The sequence below is a fragment of the Dama dama genome, chromosome 18 (genome assembly GCF_033118175.1).
Source record: "Dama dama isolate Ldn47 chromosome 18, ASM3311817v1, whole genome shotgun sequence".
NCBI classification, from domain to species: domain Eukaryota; kingdom Metazoa; phylum Chordata; class Mammalia; order Artiodactyla; family Cervidae; genus Dama; species Dama dama.
In genome coordinates, this window is record NC_083698.1 from 11802253 (window position 1) to 11824474 (window position 22222).

At 42.8% G+C, this 22222-nt stretch overlaps 1 protein-coding gene across 1 annotated transcript in view; it reads right to left on the bottom strand.

Annotated features, from left to right (window-relative positions):
* Window positions 1-20661, bottom strand: part of PON1 (paraoxonase 1) — a 31127-nt gene extending 10466 nt beyond the window's left edge. The window contains exons 1-5 of the mRNA XM_061164929.1: window positions 20588-20661; window positions 10681-10751; window positions 9160-9215; window positions 7758-7926; window positions 4698-4824 (exon numbers count right to left, since the gene is read on the bottom strand). Of these exons, the coding sequence (XP_061020912.1) occupies window positions 4698-4824; window positions 7758-7926; window positions 9160-9215; window positions 10681-10751; window positions 20588-20661 (497 nt within the window). The remainder of the gene's footprint in view (window positions 1-4697; window positions 4825-7757; window positions 7927-9159; window positions 9216-10680; window positions 10752-20587) is intronic.
* Window positions 20662-22222: the final 1561 nt, after the last annotated feature.

Here is a 22222-nt window from a genome sequence, read left to right on the forward strand (position 1 = left end):
ATCCGTGATCAAGAACTCTCAGAAATAGGATGCGGTGGCTTTTTTCTTGCTGTTGTTCTGATTTTGATTCTCTCTGTGTTACTGAAAATCTAAGATATATGAATCTATTTTTCTGCTTTCATAGGTACAACAGCGAGCACATAAGTGAGTCATTCTGTGCTGATTGAGGTGACAGAAGTTCCTCTGGGCCATTATCCAGGAGAGAATTATCTCAGCTCCACTGCGGAGGGCGTCACAGCTCAGCACATCAGCTCTGACGCAGCCCCGGGCTCCTGGGCACCTTTGATAAGCATACAGAGCCTCAGTTTTCTCATCTGCAAAGAGAGGTTAAATGATTTTCCCAAAGTCATACAGCTCATTAGTATAAGACCAAGGGTCAGCATCTTCATTTGTGGCATTGCAGTGGGAATTACAATGAGACAGTGCCTGCTGTCTGCCTTGCAGTGAGCCTGCCACTCACAAAGCCTCCATCAACGGTAGCCACTGTTCCTATATGAGAAAGGGGGTCTAGGAATTTAGGATTAGTCTGTATGGGCTTCAGGCAGAAGCCCGCAAAGATTTTTTTTTTTTCCTTCTCTTTTTTAAAGGTAAATGTATGAAATTAGTATGCTTTTTAATCCTTTGCTGTTTTTCCTTTTAAAAAAGAGCAGAGCAAAAAAAAAAAAAGAGCAGAGCAGAAAGGTTTAGAGTCATAGCTTTGAAATCTGATGGGCTCCATTTGAATCCTCCATTTGTGCTTGCCCTCAACGTGGTATGTGGCCACAGCGTGTCACTATGCTCTGAGCCTCTCCATGTTTTGGAAGGTTGGGGTATGAATAAAATGAAATAATGAATCAAAGACCTTGGCACCATGCCTGGCATGTTGTAAATGATCAATAATGACCAAAAATGTTATTATTATTAATAACCTGTTCTATTATAATAGATTAGTCATTGGAATATTAACGCTATTTGTTGTTGTATTAGTCGCTCAGTTGTATACGACTCTTTGTGATCCCATGTACCACAGCCCACCAGACTCCCCTGTCCATGGGATTCTCCAAGCAAGGATACTGGAATGGGTTCCCATTCCCTTCTCCGGAGGATCTTCCCGACCCAGGGGTCAAACCCAGGCCTACCCATATTGCAGGCAGATTCTTTACCATCTGAGCCACCAGGGAAGCCCATTAATGCTATAGACAACCTTATAAACAACCATCAAATACAAAGAGGAAAATATACATGGCTAACCCTTGGGTTGGGAGAGCAGAATTTTAGTTAATTGTGACACTAACTATAGTTTGGTTCTGTATTGCCAAAGACCAATGCATTTGCAATTGCCAAGTAGTCATGTACAGATATGAGAGTTGTACCATATAGAGGGCTGAGCACCGAAGAATTGAAGCTTTCAAACTGTGGTGCTGGAGAAGACTCTTGAGAGTCCCTTAGATAGCAAGGAGATGAAACTAGTCAATCCTAAAGGAAGTCAACCTGAATATTCATTGGAAGGACTGATGCTGAAGCTGAAGCTCCAACGCTTTGGCCACCTGATGGGAAGAGTTGACTCATTGGAAAAGACCCTGAAAAATGCTGGGAAAGATTGAGGCCAGGAGGAGAAGAGGACAACAGAGGATGAGATGGCCGGATGGCATCATCAACTCAATGGACATGAGTTTGAGCAAACTCCAGGAGATAGTAAAGGACAGGGAAGTCTGGTGTGCTGCAGTCCATGGGGTCACAAAGAGTTGGACATGACTTAGCGATTGAACAGCAATAACAAAAGAAAAAAAAAAAAGCCCTAACCCTAGAAAATTGGACAAAACTAAGATTTCCAAGATTAAATGGTAAAAGAAATAAAATAAGTTTCACTATTTCATAGCGACTCAGAGCAGAAGCTCCAGACTCAAGCTCCAGACTCAAGGATTAAAATTCCAGCTGTGCCATTTACTGACAGTGTCCCCTGAAGCAGTGTCCCCAGGTTTCATTTGTTTTAAATTTAACATGGTATAGTAGTAAAACCTAATTAAGAACATACTTGTAAAAGCTAACAAAATAATCTGTTAAATTGGCTATTGCACCACCTGAGTTATAGCGGAAGCTCATTCAACTTTCATTATCACTGTCATTTCTGCCGTTAGTCTGGCTTCTCTAGTCCACACACTTTCCCCTAATTTAGATTTCAGTATTTGGCACAGTCTCCAGACACTCAGTGTCCTCATTCTCTTTCCAAAATATATTTGTTGAATGAAGGTATGAATAAACTCTCCCACCAAAAGCTATTCTCTGAACTTTCATGCAGATGAAGACCTGTGCTGTGGTTTGTAATGGTCACACATTGGTTAATTTGCCTTCCTCCAGTAACCTGATTTCTCTGCAGTGTCAGTTTCCTCAGCTTCAGCCCCGCCTGGTAAGACAGGAGAGGGAGGAGCCCTGGTAACACTCAGCACACATCACTTACCAGGTGCTTTGCTAGACACCTGCAAGTACGTGCCACATGGTTTAAAAGAAATCCAGATTTACACATTCTGAGATAATTGAGTACTGCAGGTAAATCATTCAAATAGAGGTTAAGATTCTAAAAAGATCACAACGATTAGAGGATAAAAACTGTGTGGGAAGATAGTGTCAAATTATTTTCTTAAATCCATCATTACCTCATAAACAGAACCCTAGGGCTTCCCTTGTGGCTCAGCGGTAAAGAATCTGCCTGCAATACAGGAGATGTGAGTTCCATCCCTGGGTTGAGAAGATCCCCTGGAGAAGAAAACCACAACCCACTCCAGTATTCTTGCCTGCAGAATCCCATGGACAGAGGAGCCTGGAGGGCTACAGTCCATGGGGTCACAAAGAGTCAGACACGACTTAGCGACTAAACAACAACAAAGGCCAGTGAGGATGTCAGTTTTGTGTTGGGATCAGGGATCTGTGTGTGTTTTCTTTCTCTAGATGTTGTGCTGTGGAGGAAGCTGGGATAGAGCTGGCTGCTAACACAGAGCCGCTGTTTCAGAAATCCCGTGCAAATGAAGAGCAGCAGAAGCAGCTCTGGGAGGTCTTAGAGGCACTGGATCACAGATCTCTTGGGTTTGTGTTTCTAATTCTTAGAGACATGTACAATTTCAACTTTTACTATAAATATCAAGAACAAATAAGCTCAAGAGGTGAAATTTGTCCATGAAACTGGTTTGGGTTTGAGATACTAAGTCTGGTTCTGGAGAAGAGTAGAGTGCTTTCTTGGTAAAAGCATAGAGGAACATTCTCTGGGACTAGGAGCCATAAATCAGGGTCCAGCCAACCCGGGAAATGAGGGAGGAAGTGGATGGGTGTCTTCTCTGGAGCTTGAGTCCTCAAAAGTCTCTGCGGATGAACATCTGGAGGAGTTCAGAAAGGAGAGTTGCCCTCATTTACAGTCTATGGGAACTTGGATAGAATTTGTATCCTACTGTTGTGTGAAAATTGTATAAATCATAATTATGTTGAATTGGTTCATGGTGCCTTTCAGGTCTTCTATTTCCTTCTACTTTTCTGTCTGTTGAGTCTATTAGTTTTTGAGAGTTTGATATTGAAACTCCAATTAAAAGTCTTAATTTACCTACTTAAAAAATAATTGTATTAATAATATACAGTGAAACTATATGTAACTTTCAGTTAGTTCAGTTCAGTCACTCAGTCGTGTCCGACTCTTTGCGACCCCATGGACTGCAACACGCCAGGCCTCCCTGTCCATCACCAACTCCCGGCATTTACTCAAACTCATGTCCATTGGGAGAAGGAAATGGCAACCCACTCCAGTATTCTTGCCTGGAGAATCCCAGGGACAGAGGAGCCTGGTGGGCTGTTGTCTATGGGGTCACACAGAGTTGGACATGACTGAAGTGACTTAGCAGCAGTCAGGAGCATGTCCATTGAGTCGGTGATGCCATCCAGCCATCTCATCCTCTGTCGTCCCCTTCTCCTCCTGCCCTCAATCTTTCCCAGCATCAGGGTCTTTTCCAATGAGTCAGCTCTTTGCATCAGGTGGCCAAAGTATTGGAGTTTCAGCTTCAGCATCAGTCCTTCCAATGAACACCCAGGACTGATCTCCTTCAGGATGGATTGGTTGGATCTCCTTGCAGTCCAAGGGACTCTCAAGAGTCTTCTCCAACACCACAGTTCAAAAGCATCAATTCTTCAGCACTCAGCTTTCTTTATAGTCCAACTCTCACATCCATACATGACTACTGGAAAAACTATAGCCATGACTAGATGGACCTTTGTTGGCAAAGTAATGTCTCTGCTTTTTAATATGCTCTCTAGGTTGGTCATAAGTTTCTTTCCAAGGAGCAAGGGTCTTTAAATTTCATGGCTGCAGTCACCATCTGCAGGGATTTTGGAGCCCAGAAAAATAGTCTGACACTGTTTTCACTGTTTCCCCATCTATTTGCCATGAAGTGATGGGACCGGATGTCATGATCTTAGTTTTCTGAATGTTGAGCTTTAAGTAACTTTAGTCTCCTGTAAATATGCTATCATACTTTCATAATTTAAAAAATAAGAAAGAGGAAAAAGAGCATTAGAAAAGGAATAAATGAAAGTAAAATAAAATTAAAAAAAAAAAAAAGAAAGGAGAGTTACCACTATCTCGCCATTCCACCCCCCACCTCTGCCAAAAGGAAACACTAAAAGTAGACAAACCATCCCCTGGTGTTAAAGGAAATCAGAAATATGTCATATCTCAGTACTTAGGCAGAAGTTCATGTTTGATGGTTTTCAGATGCAAAAGTGACTTTTCTTCTTCTTGAAATTTAAACAACTCAACCGTGGACTTAAAATCTGGATGGCTTACCACCAGCAGGTACACAGTATTATCTGAGAAGAGATTAAAAACAAAAATCGAAGCATTAACTGAGCTCTCAGCTGTCAGCTCTGTCTCCAAAAAGCAATTTCTACCCACCTCCAACCAGCACTTAGGATGTCAGGCAGATGGAATATTTTCATCTCTTTGTAGAGAGAAGCATTTGTGATTGCTCCAGAGAAAAATGGCTAAAGGAAGACCCAGTGACAGTCTAAAAACTGCCAGACTCCACAGGGGGAAAAAGTCCTCAACTTAAGAATGAGCAGCCCTTGACACTAAAACTCCAAAGAGCTTATTAAGCTTTCTGCTGCAAATGGGCTCAGCAAGATGCAGCACTGAGATAAAAGAGATAAAAGATGAGAAGAATATCAATAAGAGAAGGTGTGCTCAGGTGTAATTTACACAGTGTGAGATGATAAATTCCATAAAAAGAGCACCTGAGAGATAATATCAAAGGGATGCAGCTTCCAGGAGTCAGTGCAACTCTGCAGCATGAAAGAGGCCAGTGTAAGTGGTCAAGAAGGAGTGATCAGATGTTAGACCATAGTCTTTGCCTTCGGAAGCAGTGAATCTTTGGAAAGCTTTGACATGACCAAATTGGTGTTTAAAGGAAAATAGTGTCAAGTTTAGGAGGTTGAATGGAAGAAATCTGAACAGAAAAGCCAGCTATGAGGCTTCCCATTAGGCCCCTTGCCAAGCAGATGTTTATTTTAATTGGTGTTACGTGCTACAGAAGGAAAATAAAACCAGATAAAGGGATGCAGAGAAATGAGATGTCTTCTTCATGGGAGTCAGGCAAGTTCTGAGAAGATGACACTAAAGCAGATACTGAAATGAAGTGAGAGACTGAACTAAATGAATATCTGGGGAAAGGGTATTCTAGGCGGCAGGAAAAGAATGTGCAAAGGGCCTGAGGCAGGAGCTTAGCTGGAGGTTGTAGTTGGAGTAGAAGTGAATGAAAGAGTGGGAGGATTGAAGCCATAGACATAGGAATCCAGGTTAGTCTTGTAGGGCTTAGGGTGAGGCTCCAGGACTTACGTACAGGGGACTTTCAACCAAGCAGAATATGACTGTGGGTACCACAGTAATCCAGGCAGGAGGAAGAACGGCTAGATCAGGAGGCGCTCCTTCTCCCCACACGCCTGGATTACTGCAATACCCACAGTCATACACTGGTTGGTTGAAAGTCCCCTGTAGGTAAGCCCTGGAGCCTTACCCTACTGACAGGAAAAGGCAGGAAAGGATAGGAGAGGAATTTGACAGGAAGTACCAAAAGTCCCTGATGATGGCTGAGGAATATGGGAAGTGGAAATCTAACATAAGTGCGGATGAAAACCCAGATTCATGTTTTGCACAGCAGAATCTACCTCTAGGAACTTATCATAAGTAGTCACAGAAGCTACATGCATAAGAATGTTTATTCTGGCATTAGTTTTCAGTGAGCATAAAGGTGGAAACAGGCTCAATATCCATCAACAGATGAACTATATTATGGTTCTCCCATGCCACAGAATTCCAAACAGCCATTACAAAGCAGCTCTGAATGCACTGTCAGGGAAAGGAATCCATGATGCAGTGTTTAAAGCAAAAGTAATTTATATGAGGACCTGTATAATATTTATGTGGTTATTTTCCCTTTTTAATTCAAAAGAGCATGCACACACCCCACATCCTATTTCTTTGCACTTACAATATCTTAAAAATAAAATATACTGTTAATAAATGGGTGAAGAGATCACTGAAAGGGAAATACATATGTATGTATATAAATTTTAATAGATATATATATATGGAAGAAGGGAAGTCATATGGAGTAAACATGAAGAAGGGAAGATAAGAGGATGAATTACTTTTTAACATTTTGAGTTTAATTTGGCCGTAGGTGTTGTGTTAGTCACTCAGTTGTGTCTGACTCTTTGTGACCCCAAGGACTATAGCCAGGCTCCTCTGTCCATGGAATTCTCCAGGCAAGAATACTGGAGTGGGTAGCCATTCCCTTGTCCAGGGGATCTTCCTGACCCAGGGATTGAACCCGGGTCTCCTGAGGCTCCTGCCTTGTAGGCAGATTCTTACCACTGAGTGGCCAACGGTATAAAATAAGAGTGAAGGAAGGAGGGGAAGAGTTGGGAGAGAGAGTTTCTTAATAAGGACATTGCTGATGACTTTCAAGGCAGCAATTTTAGTCCCCCCTTGCAGAAAAGTCTGCAAGGACCAAGGAAGGGATTGTCTGATGGAGGCCATGGGGATAGGCGGGATTCTCAACCCTGGTCTGACATTCTTATCTGCTGGAGAGCTTGTAACAAGCACTACCACTCAAGCCTCCCTCAGACCAACTGAACCAAAATATCTGGGGCTGGGGCCTGGGCATCAGGCTTTTTAAAACTCTCCAGGTGCTTGTGTGAACAACCAGGCTTGAGAATTAATGTAGAGACCAAGGAAATGGCTGCAAAAAGAAGGGAAGAAATCAGATGAAAGCATAATGGACGGGGCAATTTGTCAAAATGTGGAGAAACTGTTTGAAGACAAACAAAGGAACCAGTGGGTAGCGACGTTGAAGGTGACTGTCAGTGGATCTGTAGGTTGCAGGTGTCTTACGTTAGAGAAATCTGTTGCTGTAAACATCTGGATCTGTATGATTGTTTAAAATGGAAAAACTCATTCCTATTAGGGCTGAATATTATCACTATGGTAATTATAGGGATTATGTGAATGTTACTATTTTTAAAAATTAGGTGCTTTGCAAATCTCAAGTATTTTAGCATTCTCAAGCATTTACATGGTTATGTTATATTTAATTCACATAGGAGGTAAGTTTAAAATCCAGAGTGAGCACATGATTCATGACTGTACTTTAGTTGAATGAAAAGAAATATTCATTCATTAACATTTTTTTCTGTTTTTTTTTTTTAAGTTCGGTTTTATTTTTAATAAACATTGAATTCATTACCTTCATCTGTGAATGTGCTAATGCCATGAGGGTTAAATGAAGATGCATCAAAGTTACTTCCAGTCATCTTCAATTCCAACACTGTAGGATCCTCTTCATTTAGGTCCATCAGAAGTATTTTTCCAGGCTTATCAGGTTCAAAGCTTTTTATTCCAGGATATCGTAATCCCTTATAAAATAACAGAGGAGAAAACACAGGCACTCTACAAATACTTCAAATGCTGATGGAGGTGGTAGATAGCACATGGGTTCACACTGTCTGGTTCAGGCCACAAGCCACATGGCAAGCCTATTAGCTGGCTTGTGCAAGCAGTCTTTGGGGGTCTCTGGAAGTCACATGCTCCCAGGTGACCCCACATAATGGGCACAGACCCTTCCATCATCAGCTGCAAAGCATGTATGCTGAATATCACAGCTACCAACCCATGATGACGATTAAAAAAAAAAGATGAAGAGCAGACCAAAGAGGCATTTACTAATAAGCTTCAGTAATACAAGCAAGGAACATAGAAGAACACGGGTTATGGATCGTTCCCTGGCAGGTTTCATGGAAGCATCTCAGAAACAAAGGTTTAGGGTTAGAGTCTAATAACTCCAGGGAGCAACTCCTTCTTCCTTAGCTTGAAGGTAGGACAGTCCAGCTACTATTTGTTTTAGATAGTGGGGTCCTACGTAAGATTTAATGGAAATTTGTATTCTGTTGCTTTAAAAAAAAGTTTGTAAGACACCTCTTCAGAGGATGATCAGTCTTCATAGGAGAAAACTGGATTAAATAAACTACAACAGGCAGCAAAGAATTTTCAGTGGCTGGATGACTTGAATACTGTATCCTATCAACTCTGTTATCCTTCATTAGGGTGATGACTTTTGTTTTTGAGCTATATCATCTACCACAATGAATTGTATGCAGGAGAGTTTCAACAACAAGATGGCTCTTCTTTCCAGAAGTTTGGGATTGTGGCATGACCTACTAACATTTTAAAATTAAAAGGCTTATTCCAAAAAGTGTAAAAAGAAGGATTAAAATCTAAATGATATGTGAGGGGGAACATACACACACACGCACACACTCTCAATTCAGCAGTTATTTGACTACACTGCTTATGTTCTTCAGGGAATAGACAGATGAATGGGAAGCCATTCTTGAACTCACTGGACTCAAATTGTCACCGTGGAAGATAAGGGAATCCAGGAGTCCAGTGTACACACAGGAATACAAACATGCGTAGAACATACATGATCATAATCTAACACCAGTATGCCTACACAGGTTGTTTTTTGAACCATATCACCGCTCATTTTATTTGAAGATGGGCATTGGTATAAAGAAGGCTGAAATGGAAGGCAAGCTGCTGGTCCTAGAAAATGGTTCAGAGCCCAGGAAATGAAAGGGAACACTTACCACGCTAATGAAAGCAAGTCCATTATGAAGTATCTCCAAGTCTTCAGCACCAGTTTCTTCAAAAGAGAGTATAGACAGCACAGATTGTTTAGACTGTTGCAGGAAGTCAGGGGGCCTTTTCTTCATCACCCCTAACTTGAAAATGGGGCTACATATTTAGTTCTTCTTTGATAGGTTCAGAATAAATCATTCTTTCCTTTATTTATTCAAACTGATTCATATGGTTATTTATGAGATTCATATAATAAATTGTATTTAAAATTTACACTTAATATATTTGTTTTAAATTGATGAACTAGAACTTTTTTCTCAGAATCTGAAATCTCTTAAATTTCATGGAAATTCACTAGAGGTACAAAAGGTATAGTAATTTGAAAATAGCTTGCAATTTTTAAAGACACAGAGTAAACTCCCCATACATGTTGACACCTAATCATTCCAAATCAAATAAACTCTTTGAAAAGCCCTATTGGAAACACAAGCAAATTTCAAATGCTTTGGTTAAAGTAAGGATATGTTTCATATGCTGAATATGCCTTTACAAGTAACAATAAATAACTCACCAAGTTAGTTATGCTTTAACACATGTAAATTTTTTGAATTTCAATCAATCTCAAGACATACTTGATTTTTTATTTGGTATTAATTTTACAAATACCCAGTGATATTTAATATCAATATCATGCTTGTTTTTTAGAAAAAATGATTGCACTATATGATATCTGACCAAGCTAATTGATGCTATTTGCATAAAATCATGTGATCTAGCCTTTCTAACCTCAACTGAGATAAATGATTCTAAAAAAAACAAACAAACCCTCAAACATAACAAAAGCATAAATGTCAAACAAGTTCTTTTCAAATAACAAAGCTGATTGGTTGAAACCAGATGGAGACTTGAGTCCTCCGAGCCTCCCTGCTGGCTGTCTACCAGCTTCTGTTACCCCATCGTTTTTATCTTTGCTGAGGGGCCTGCCTCCCACAAAGGAGGCCCCCTAATTACTTTCCCAGCTTCCTTTGCAGCTAGGGCACCAGCCTGTTGTCTAGCTCTGACTAATGAGATCTGAGGGGAAATCTACTGAGAGCTTCTGGGAAAATTTTGCCTCCCAGATATTAAAAGAGAAATGCATAAGGAAAGCCCTGTGGTAACTGCAAAGGTGTGTGAGGTCTTTATAAACATTTACCCTTTACTCATTACTCTTTCTCCTTCTGTCCCTCCTCTGTCATCTGCTCAGGTTATGTTACCATAAAATCAAATGCTTCCTGACTACAGTTTCTGCTAAATGAACCAAAGAAAAACAAATAATCAAAAAGTGGTCAAACCCCTTGATGATAGGTTGGTAGAGCCAAAGGTCAAGTAATCTGGTATTTACAACTAACTACTGACTTGATAATACTCTCCTGGCTAGTAGTCTTATTTTTGAACAGAATTAAATAGGTGTATTAATCAAATAACTCACAAGGTAATACTTCAAGTGGAGTATTATCAGTTGATAATACTTCCTCTTCTCAAATGCTTACCTATTCCTTTTATTAATTTACAGTTAGGAAGTTCTACCGATTTTACTTCTCGGGAAGCGTTCATTCTTGCTCTGGAAAAGAAAAGAAAAAAAGGAATAAAATATGCATAAAACTATCCAGAAATTTAACTAAGTTGCAAAAGTAAGTAGCCAGTAAAATTCTCCTTAACTGTATTTTGCCTGGGTTTCAACCCCAGGGTTAGTGGTCCCTGAAACCTGAGCAATTCTATCAGACAAGGCCTGAGCAAGACACACGGGGCCCCTGGGCACAACGTTTAGTGTATACTTAGCAGAGGTGGGTAGATGTGCTGTGTGCTCAGTTGTGTCCGACTCCTTGTGACCCCATGGACTGTAGCCCACCAGGCTCCTCCATCCATGGGATTCTCCAGGCAAGAATGCTGGAGTGGGTTGCCATTTCCTTCTCCAGGGGATCTTCCTGACCCAGGGATTGAACCCGCATCTTTTGGGTCTCCTGTGGGCAGGTGGATTCTTGACGACTACACCACCCGGGAAGCCCTGGGTAGAGACACAAAGATGTGCAGTGTCCTCTTCAGGGCTCTGTGCCCTTTGGCAGAACAGGAACTATTTCATCAACCATGCCAGGAGCCCTAAGTGGACGCTGGGGTTAAATAACAACATGGGTCCAATTTGATTCCATTTGGCTGCTGACAGATAGGCCTCCTGCCGTCTGCCCAGTGTGGTCCCAAAGCCTGGACTGGGCACCTGATTTCAGGTGTGTTACTTGAAAAATGCAGGTGTGCTTAAAGGATTTATAACTTCAAAAATCCTATCCAAGGCCAGTGTATTTAAAGGCATTGCACGCACGTGGGCACGCGCGCGTGCACGCACACACACACACACACACACACACACACACACGTAATTTATTAAATTGGAATGCATAAACATCCTGGGGAACATGTGAGTCAAGGACAAAGGAAAAAAGAACAGCTGTGGGAAGCAGGCACCAGCAGGCTGCCTGGGCGCATAGCACAGAGCTGTTGTTGATGCGGCATTTGAAAGAAATGGATCTCCACATTAGCTCAGCCAAGAGAATAAACATTTTTTTTTTTTTTTTTTGAGAACTAAGGATAGTATGCTGCAGTTCATGGGGTCGAAAAGAGGCTGACAGGATTTAGTGATTGAACAACGACAACAATGATACAATATAGCCAGAGTGAGTAGCAATGCTTATCCGACCAGCCCTAGAAATCTTATTTGACTAAAGATAGTCAGGCGGAGAAGTCTCTCACTTGCCTTACTGATAATTTCCTCTCATAGAAGGAAGAGGATGGGTGAAGGAGTGACTAGAGACTGAATAAAATTGTTAACAACCTGGTATAAAATAATACGAATTTGGAGGTGACTGATCTTCCATCTTTTCATTCAGAAAAAATTGTAGGGTGTTCCCACTAGTCCTACTACTATGTCATTAGCTAGCATTTTCACCCTCTAATAGGGTCTGAGCTTAAGAGGCTAGCAGTGAGATCTAGAAATCAGCTTTGTTAAAATGCCACAGTTCATTATTAGCATGGAGTAGAGATCTACCAGTCAGAATGCTACAGATCCAGAGGTGAATGGACAGACAAGGAAAGCCTGGCTGCAAGGAGAGCGTGGTCCCTGAATGATGGACACGAGCTTGGAAAGCAGACTTCAAAGGCAAGCTGTGATCTGCCTCCATGACTGAGAAAGAAAGAGGTATTCCAACAATGGAAATTTGACATTATAGTCACAAAAGTTTGCAGTAAAGAAATAAAAGGGCAAGTCTGGAGCTTTATCAGCTTTTCAGACTAAGACCCACATTAGGAAAAGCATTTTATTTGGTGGCAGCACATACATACACACATACCTGAAACAAAGTTCGTGAAAGGATACTTCCCCTCAGCAATGTGATACAGTCTTAATTTTTCTATTCAATTGTATCATTTATTTAACGATACTGATAATACAAAAAAAAATATTGGTGAGGGTTTGGGAAAACAGGGAACACTATTCCACTGTTGGTGGGAATATAAATTGGTACAGCCACTGTGGAAAACAGTATGGAAGTGCCTCAAAAAGCTGAAAGAACTACCATATGACCCAGCAATTCCACACCTGCATATATGTACTAAGAAAATGAAAACACTAATTTGAAAAGATACCTGCACCTCAGTGTTCATAGCAGCATAATTTACAATAACCAAGATATAGTCGGGATACAGAAGCAACCTAAGTACACCAACAGATCAGTGGATAAAGATGTAATGTGTATATGTGTGTGTGCATGTATGAATTTTACACAGTCATAGAAAAATAATGAAATGTTGCCATTTTCAACAACATAGATGGACCTGGAAGGTATTAGGCTTACTAAAATGTCAGGCAGAGAAAGACAAATACTGTATATTATCACTTATGTGTGGAATCTAAGCAATAAATGAACGAAGATAACAAGAGAGAAACCAACTCACAGATACAGAGGACAAACTAGTGGTTATCAATGGGAGTGGGAAATGGGGAGGGGCAATATAAGGGAAGAAGATTAAGAGGTACAAACTATGATCTTTAAGATAAATAAGCTACAAGGATATATTATACAGCACAGAGAACATAGCCAATATTTTATAACTACAAATGGAGTACAATCTATAAAATATTGACTCACTATGCTGTGTACCTGAAAGACTAGTATAATACCATAAACCAACGATGTTAGTCGCTCAGTCGTGTCTGACTCTTTGTGACCCCATGGACTGTAGCCCACAAGGCTCCGCTGTTCATGGAGTTCTCCGGGTGAGAATACTGGAGTGGGTTGCCGTTTCCCCCTCCAAGGGCTCTTCCCACCCCAGGGATCACAGCTGGGTCTCCCACATTGCAGGCAGATTCTTTACCATCTGAGTCACCAGGGAAGCTATTCTTCAATTTTAAAAATAATAAAATAAAAATAAATAAATAAGGGCTGATCAACTGAACTGAACAGAACTGATCATAATTTACTACATTGATTTTGTGATCCACCATTTGAAAACACAGCTTTACAGAAAGCTTAGTGAATATGTACAGAGTGCCCCAAGGAACTCAAAAGACAGGTTTACAAGAGGTCATAATCAAGGACAATACAAAGAGGGACACAGAGAAGAGAGTCAGTGACAAGCCATCAGTGAGTGCATCAAGACTTGAGAAAAATGCCAAGGATAGCCATATTAAAGTCAAAATCACACAGCAAGAAGAGGTTCCGCGGCTTGCAAGGTTCAGTAAGTGTGATGTGCTCACAGGAGACAGACAAATGCAGAAATCATTAGCCTCTGTTCTTACTCAGGCTTCTCTCTCACGGAAGCTGATCTCTAACCTGGAAAAGGCAGAATAATCACAGCTAAAGGGAGCCAGTTGTAGGTAAGGAGGCATTAAGTCAGCACTCAGCTGCTTTTGGTTCAAATTTGTGGCCATGCGTGGGTGCTGTCTCTGTGTGACCCCATAGACTGTAGCCCACCAGGCTCCTCTGTCCGTGGGATTCTCCAGGCAAAAATACTAGAGTGGGTTGCCATGGCCTCCTCCAGGGGATCTGCCTGACCCAAGGATTGAAAACGAGTCTCATGTCTCTTGCATTGGCAGGTGGGTTCTTCACCACTAGTGCCACCTGGGAAGCCCAAATCTCAACAGACTAATCATTGTTACTGTAGTTCAGGCACTGCAATATCCTCAAAGCTCTCCCTGAGGTATTATTTTCCCTGTTTCACAGGTGACGAAGATTAACTGGCTTTTCAAGTCTATAAAATTATGAAGTGGCTGAGCTGGCGTTGGAACCCAAGTATGAATGCAAAGATCACCCTCAGTCCTCTGCCCAGCAAAATTTACCAATATTACCACTTCCAAAAAGCTGGATGAAATGCCAAAAGACAGCAGGTTGTGTTAGTATAGTCCAGCTCATGTTTTTCTATTTTACTTTCAATTATCAGGAAATATCTTGTCAAGGGCTTAAGTCCAAATGTTCCAGGTCTAAAGGACAAAGTTTAATGTTTGTGGTGTGTCACTGATTAATAAGCTGCTGAACTCTGGCCAGAAAACACATACTCCCTACTATGAATTATTCTTTGCAAATACATGGCAGCTCCTTACAAAACAAAGTAAGGATCTTTAGCTTTGCATTAAGAAATCCATTCTGGAACTTTCCTTGGGGCCATATGTACCCTCACGGGTCTATCTTCTGCCACTGCACACTCCTCATTCTTCAGTATTTCTTATTGGGACCTACTAATCCTTAAAAGGATGGAATTTAAATTTGTTATGATTTTACTTGTTTGTTTTATCCTTTTCGCTGGGTCTTTGTTGCTCCTCAGGCCTTTTTCTAGTTGCAGCAAGTGGGGGCTACTCTCGAGTTGTGGTGTGTGGGCTGCTCTTGCTGTGGAGCACGGGTTCCAGGGTGTGATGGCTTCAGCGGTTGCAGCACAAAGGCTCAGGAGTTGTGGCTCCCAAGCTCTAGAGCACAGGCTCAATAGTTGTGGTGCACAGGCTGAGTTGTTCCACGACATGTGGCATCTTCGCACTCAGATCAGGGATCGAACCCATATCTCCTGCACTGGCAGGCAGATTCTTAGCACTGAGCCACCAGGGAAGCCCTGGAGTTTGGATTTGAAATCAGGTACCATGACATCAAGAATCCTCTTCTCTACATCACTTGCTCATGCAAGTTTTCCCTCCACCTAGTTCTTCCTGCTAATCCACCTGCAAGCTTCCTACTCATGACCAGTCTGCAACTCCTCCTGATCTTTCATGATAGGATTAGTACCCCCTTCATTTATCCTCACAAATCTTCACATATACATCTACAGAGTCTCTTTCCATCTTGTTTTGTGATAATCAGTTTGTAGTCTCATTGCTAACACTAAACTCTGAAATCTGTGACGGAATACTGCATCCTATTCAGTCCTGTGACTTTGCACAAGTACACAGAGCTCCAGTAAAAAGAAATTACTTGGGAGACGTCTGCGAATTGTTTTGTGGAATTAGCAGGCTAGTGCATCAGATGGAGAAGGTGATGTTGGTTGCATTGATAGAGGAGGACCAGTGAATTATTTGTTGTTAAACTAGGGTTTCAGTGAGGTCCTACCATAACATATATTCAAATTTCACTCATTTAGTGGATCATTCATAGATAGACTTTTGAGATAGCACATGGCAATAATAAAAACTAACATTTACAGAGTATCTTTCATGGGCCAGATTTTATACATATACCTACTGTGATAGGTATTATGAGCCCATAATATTAAGGTGGAGAAACAGGTTCAAAATGGTAAAGTTGAAGCACGCTGACACCGGGGACTCTTTGCTATAATGCTTGCACCTGGACAAACATCTCCCAGAGCAACAGAAGAAAAACTATAAGGGACTAAAAAGAACTGTATGCAGACGCAGTTGGAACAAATGATCAACATGATGCAAAAAGGACCAAAAATCCAACAGCCACTTATAAGTTGTCAGAGAAAAGCAGGGTACTGCACATGATTCCTACACACAGTTCCATCAAGCAGGTCAGCCAACCACCCAAAGCCACCCCCGTGGCCTGACCGCTGGGTTGGCACTTACTCCCACCCCATTTAAGGGACCAGATTGCTCCCCAATCAAGGAGCGAGCAAGGGAAGCTGTTACTTGTTTTTACTCCCTGTGCTGCAGCACGAGTCCCCCCCAAAAACCTTACCTAAATTTCTCCTCTGACCTGTTATCAATTTCTGTTGATTAAAAAGCCCAAGAATCCAGGTCAGTAACAAAGTGACCTGAAAGCTGAAGAACTGAGGTCCAGCCCAGGTCTGCTGGAATCCCCCACTATCCTTTTCCCACTAGAGTGTGTTGCCTGGAGTGGGCACGGGGGTAGCAGAAATATTAACGCTATTAATAAATGCTCGCTTTGCTGTTTCCTTGTAATAAAGAGTTTCACGCATTACGTCCTGAAAAACTGCTTCAGTCGAGTCTGACTCTTTGTGAACCTACGGACGGAAGGCTCCAGGCTCCTCTGTCCATGGGATTCTCCAGGCAAGAATACTGGAGCGGATTGCCATTTCCTCCTCCAGGGTAGCTTCCCAACCTAGAGATTGAACCCGTGTCTCTTATGTCTCCTGCATTTGGGAGGCAGATTATTGACAACTAGCGCCAGCAATTTAAGAAATGAGGAAGTTGCCCCAGAGATGCATGTTCAACATTCCACACACCAGGGGGCACTGTTTACGTCATAGTCTACCGGAAGTGCAGTGGGCAAATGCAGTGCGCCTGCGCAGTGAGCAGTCTACAAACCCTCAGCGGCCATGGGCACAGACGGGCGGGAAAGACGGCTAAACCAAAGGAGCTCCCTTATTTCCTTCCTCTGTGCTGCTGTCACCTCAGAAGCATCTGGGAACCCCTCAAGACACATCTAGTATCCGTCCATGAGTTCCCTCCAGCTCCAGGACTATAGAACTTCTTGCGAACCTACCTTAGTCCCACACGCCACATCTCTGAGGGGAAAAAAAGATGTATCTCCTCCGAGGATTCACCTCGACCTTGCTGCTGGCCTCAGCGTATAATCTTTTCCCTTCTCTCGCTTGGACGGATTCATGATTTTCTCTGAAATTCAGAGGTCTTATCTCTAAAATCGGATCAAGGTAATTTACTTATCCTCTAGGCTCTCTTTATCTGGTTCTAAGTTGGGGGCGGGGGGCCCCTGCAGGATTTGAATGTCCTTTTGAAACCGCACACCTCAGGTGGGAATTCGAAAACAATCTTGCCTCACGTGGGAGACAGGAGCCCAGGTGAACCTCATGTGAGACTCCAACCCACAATCTTCTGACTGAAACCGCGCACCTAGTCTCCGGACTTCATGAAGTTCAGGAGAGGCAAAGTGAAAGGTAAGAAGTAGATTTATTAATAGCCTTTGTAAAGAAGTTGCCAGGCAATGGGGCGTGAGAGGATTGTCGTGTCTCAGGTTTCCGGCGAGCTCCTGAGACGGGCTGCCAAGTGAGGGTGCTTGGCTCCGGGCAGGAAAGACGGCAAGAGCGAGCCAGAGTCGAGAGAGGAGACACAACAAGGCTGAGACAGAATGCCGCCATCTTGGAAGGCAAGGGGGAGGCGGTGCGCAGGGCGGGTGGCTACTTTTTATGGACTGGGTGATTTCATATGCTAACAAGTGGGAGGATTATTCCAGCAATTTCAAGAAAGGGTAGGGGATCTCCAGGCACTGGGTCACCACCCACTTCCTGGCTTTCTATGGTCAGTCTCAGAACTATCATGGCGCCTGTGGGCGTGGCTCTCTGCATATGCTAACCTACTACAAGGAGTGCATAATGACGCTCCAGTGGCTGGAAGTTGAAGCTTCCAACATGTTGAGTCTACTAGGTTTTATCCCTTGGACAGACTTTTGTCCCGTCCTAAACAGCTAAGTGGTTCTTTCAAAGCTTGTGCGCACCCCCTTCCCTCCTGTCTCACTTTGGAGATTTGCATACAAATCCCCTGAGGAGCTTGTGAAATAAGACTAGTTCTGATTCAATAGTGCGAGGTGGGGCCTGAGATTCTACTAGTCCTGGGAGCTCCAGGTGATGCTCAATGGTCCATGGTCGGTCCACTTTCCCTTCCTCCCCCATCTGAGTTGCTTGAAGGCTCTGCACCACCCTGCATCCCCATAACCACCCATCGTCCTGTTGTTTAGTTGCTAAGTCATAGCTGACTCTTCGCAACCCCATGGACTGTAGCCCGCCAGGTTCCTCTGTCTATGGGATTTCCCAGGCAAGAATACTGGAGTGGGTTTCCATTCCCTTCTCCAGGGAATCGTCTCCACCCAGACATCAAAGCTGCATCTCTTGCATCTCCTGCATTGGCAGATGGATTCTTTACCACTGAGTCACCCATCTGCTCTCTGTTCTAGCCCTCTTTTTCATTCAAAAACCACAGGTGCACCCCATGGCCACTTTCTTTCCCTTCTCAGTCATCTGATTACAGCCAGAAGTTAAAGGACTGAGGCTCCCTCCCCACATGCTAGACCCAGGTGGTGAAAGTGAAACAGGGAGTTCTCCAAACCAGACCTGGTCTTCCCACTGCAGCGTGCCCATGGCAAAGTGGCTCTGGGAGGCGCCCTAATTACAGGCAAGGCTACCAAGGGGACATGCAGAGACTGAGATTATGTTAAGCTATGACCTTAGTGTGCTCTGGTCCCTTCAGACTAATCACAGTCAGGCTTGGGGGTCCAGAAACCTGCTGCCCACGGCCAGACCTCAACTTCTGTTGAAATTGAAGTCTTGGTGCAAATCAGTGATATAGAATAATTGGTCTCAAACTGTATCCCAGGAGTTATACAGGTGGTACCAAGAAAGGGAATAAAGGATGTGGGCAAATAAGTCTGTGAAATGACAAAGCAAAATCATTTTGTGTATTTGTTACTGAAGGACTTTTCAAAGTGTTCAATGTGCCAGAATGCACTGTCAATCTCTAGGAAAAGGCTGTAATAGACATTTCCCAAATTTACTTTGTCTAAGGAACCTATTTTTTTTATAGAGCATGTTTTGTGACTTGTGTGCGTTCCAAGGAACAAACTTGGGGAAATATTAATGCTGGCTCAAATAGGCTAAGACTTCATGTTGAGAGAGAAACTTTTTAGGGTAGTAGTGGTAAAGCTATATTTTATGTATATATGTATATATATGCATATATACACACATATATAATGTATTTACATACATGTATTAATATTATATATAATGCATAATGTATATAAGTATATATTCTTCTTTGACAACAAATAGTATCATGATTAGTGAAAATCCACAAACTGTAATTTTTACATGATTAAAAATCCCAAATCACTGTGTTTCTTACTTTTTTCTAAGTTTGTCATTCCAAAAGTAACCAACAATTAGAAAAGAAAATCCCAATATTTACAAAAACCTATTCTGAATGAATGTATGTATGTTTCTAAACAGTCAACAGGGTCATATGATCTTTTTCCAAAAGTCCAAAATGTTGAGTTTGATTTTTAGTAATGTTTTACTTCAAAGTCAATAACGAGGTATTACCGATTAATTGTGAGGGTTAGGATGATCTCTAGACTCTGAACCCCTATTAAAAAGTTATTATGAAACTACTGATACTTTCTTAGAAAACTTTTCCCTCTTGTATAGTACTTAAAGATTTATAAAACCTTTAAGGGAAGCAGAACACTTCTAAGCAGGGCACTTTTCCCTTTAAGGGAAGCAGGACACATTTATTAAATACTTACTATATCCCAAGCACATTGTTAGGTGCTTCTTATATGAGGTTTTGGTGATGCAGTAGCCAAGATACACTGATATTCATGAAAAATAAATGTGAGAGATCCTACAATGGAAGGGACACAGCAAGAAACCAGGACATCAAGGTCTCTCCTCTAACCCTGACACATCTCCACTGGAGCAGGTGGCCATGTTCGTGCCCGTTCCTTCCCATCTGCCCCACTGCACACGGGAGTTTTCTGTCTCTCAGCGAGCCCTCAAACTGAGCATCTCCAAGCTGGGAAGTTTTCTGCCACCGCCAGGCAACTGAGGCTGGAGCTTCTTCCCTAATTCTCACAACATTAGGGGCCCCCTCCAATCTGGTTATTTATTTTGCAGCAAATCTGAGAAGTGAATCTGTCGCCAAGATACATCAGTATTTATGAAAAATTAATTGGTGTGTGACAACAGCTTGGCCACTCACACCAAGGACAATCGTCTCCTTAGCCTCTCTCCCAGGCCGTGAGCAAGGGTGTTCGGGTGGTTGGGGAAAGTTGGATATTTATGAAATCGCTTTGGGATGTACATCCAGCAGTTGCCTTCTGATTTTCTAAGAGTCTGGAGCCAGCTTGGGAGTTGGGGGTGAGGGGGGAAGAGTCCCGGGTCTGGCTAGTGGATAGGACAGACAGGACGGGGGTGGGCTGCTACCCAACTCACAGATAAGAAGACCGGTGATCCTTGAAGAATGCCAGCCCTAGCCCCAAGAGGGTGAGCACCAACAGCTTCGCCATGACCTGGGACAGGCGGCGGCAGGATGGACGGACGCACAGACGGGAGAAGGGTTGGAGACCCTGCGCACCCGCAGCTAGGGCCGCTCAGGGGTTGGCCCCACCCCGTCCCCGGGGCGCAGCTCCCCGCCCGCCCTGCTCCGGGGACTGCGGGAACTTGGTTGGGGTCAGTGCCTGCAGCCTGGTGCTGCGCGCCCCGGACGCTTTAAAGAGAACTAGCTGCCTAGAGAGGGCAGAAAGGGGAGAATAGGCAGGTCGGAGGAAACGGAGAGCTGTGGGAAAGGAGAGCCAGGCTTTGAGGTACGCTCACTTTGTGCTAATAAGGTCCTAATCCTGTGACTCAGAGGGGTTCCGTAACTTGATCACTGTGACTCAGCCAGAAAAGGCACAAAAGGAAGGGAGGGCTGTGATTGGAACCTCTTAAGATACAAGTTTATTCTCTCCTGACTACCGCTACGTGGCTCCATCAGATATTTGCATATCAAGCTTCTCTTTCAGCACCACATTCATTCCAGACTCTTGACTGACACTGAGTACCTGTTATGTGCCAGCAATCAGTAAATATATCATAAAAATATGCTGTGGGTGATGCGTGTTTGCATTATGGGGATGCACATCCTTTGTGGAGAACAATAAGGCAGGGAAAGGCATAGAGCAGGCATACTGAGGTGCCCTTTAAGAAAGGGGTGTCCGGGGAGGCATCACTGATAAGGCGACTTCTGAGCAAAGCAGGGTAGGAAGTGCCTCTACCCTCTGCCTTCTCTCCTGTTTCCATGAATGAGTTTCCTGTTCATGAAAGACCATCTCTTCTCTTTGCTCTGGGCTTCTTTTTTTTTATTTCCTTCTCAAGAATTTCGGTCCCAGTTACAACTTCTCTCTCCTACAACATCTTCCTCTTCTCTGGAGTATTGCCATTAGAAACGGGCATGCTTTAGATTCACTCATAGTTTTCTGGGGAAAATACTCTGATCCCACATTTTAACTACCTACTACTTTCTTTCGCTGCTGCTTCTGTAAAAAAAAAAAAAATTGATAAAATCTCTTAGACTTGTCAACAGTTGCTGCTTCCATTTTGTCACCTTTTGTAACAGATTAATGATGGCCACAAATTCTTTGACACTCTTTCTATAGAAAAGTGTGGTACAAGATCCTTCTTTTGACATTGGTGCTGTCTCTGTGAATGCCTTCATTTATAGAATGTAGTGGTGCTGTCCAAGTTTTCAGGCACAGCCTTAGAGACCAGGGGCCTCCATCTCTTGTCACTCAAACACTTACTCTTACATCTTGAGCTTCTGCTTAATAAATCTGACTGCCTCACTGGTGTGTTCATATGAAAGGGTCTGAGCATGTGAAGAGGGAAAGTGGCCAGCTAAGGCCAGGCATCTAGCTATCTCCACCAAGGTGCTGGGTACAAGTGAAGCCTTCTTGGACCCTTGAGACTTGTTCAGCCACCCAGATAGTATCACTGAGGCAGCATCCCAGTTGATACCACATGAAGCAGAAGATTCAACCTGCTGAATCTTGCCCAAATTCCTTACTCATTGTGTGTAAGCATAGGAAAATA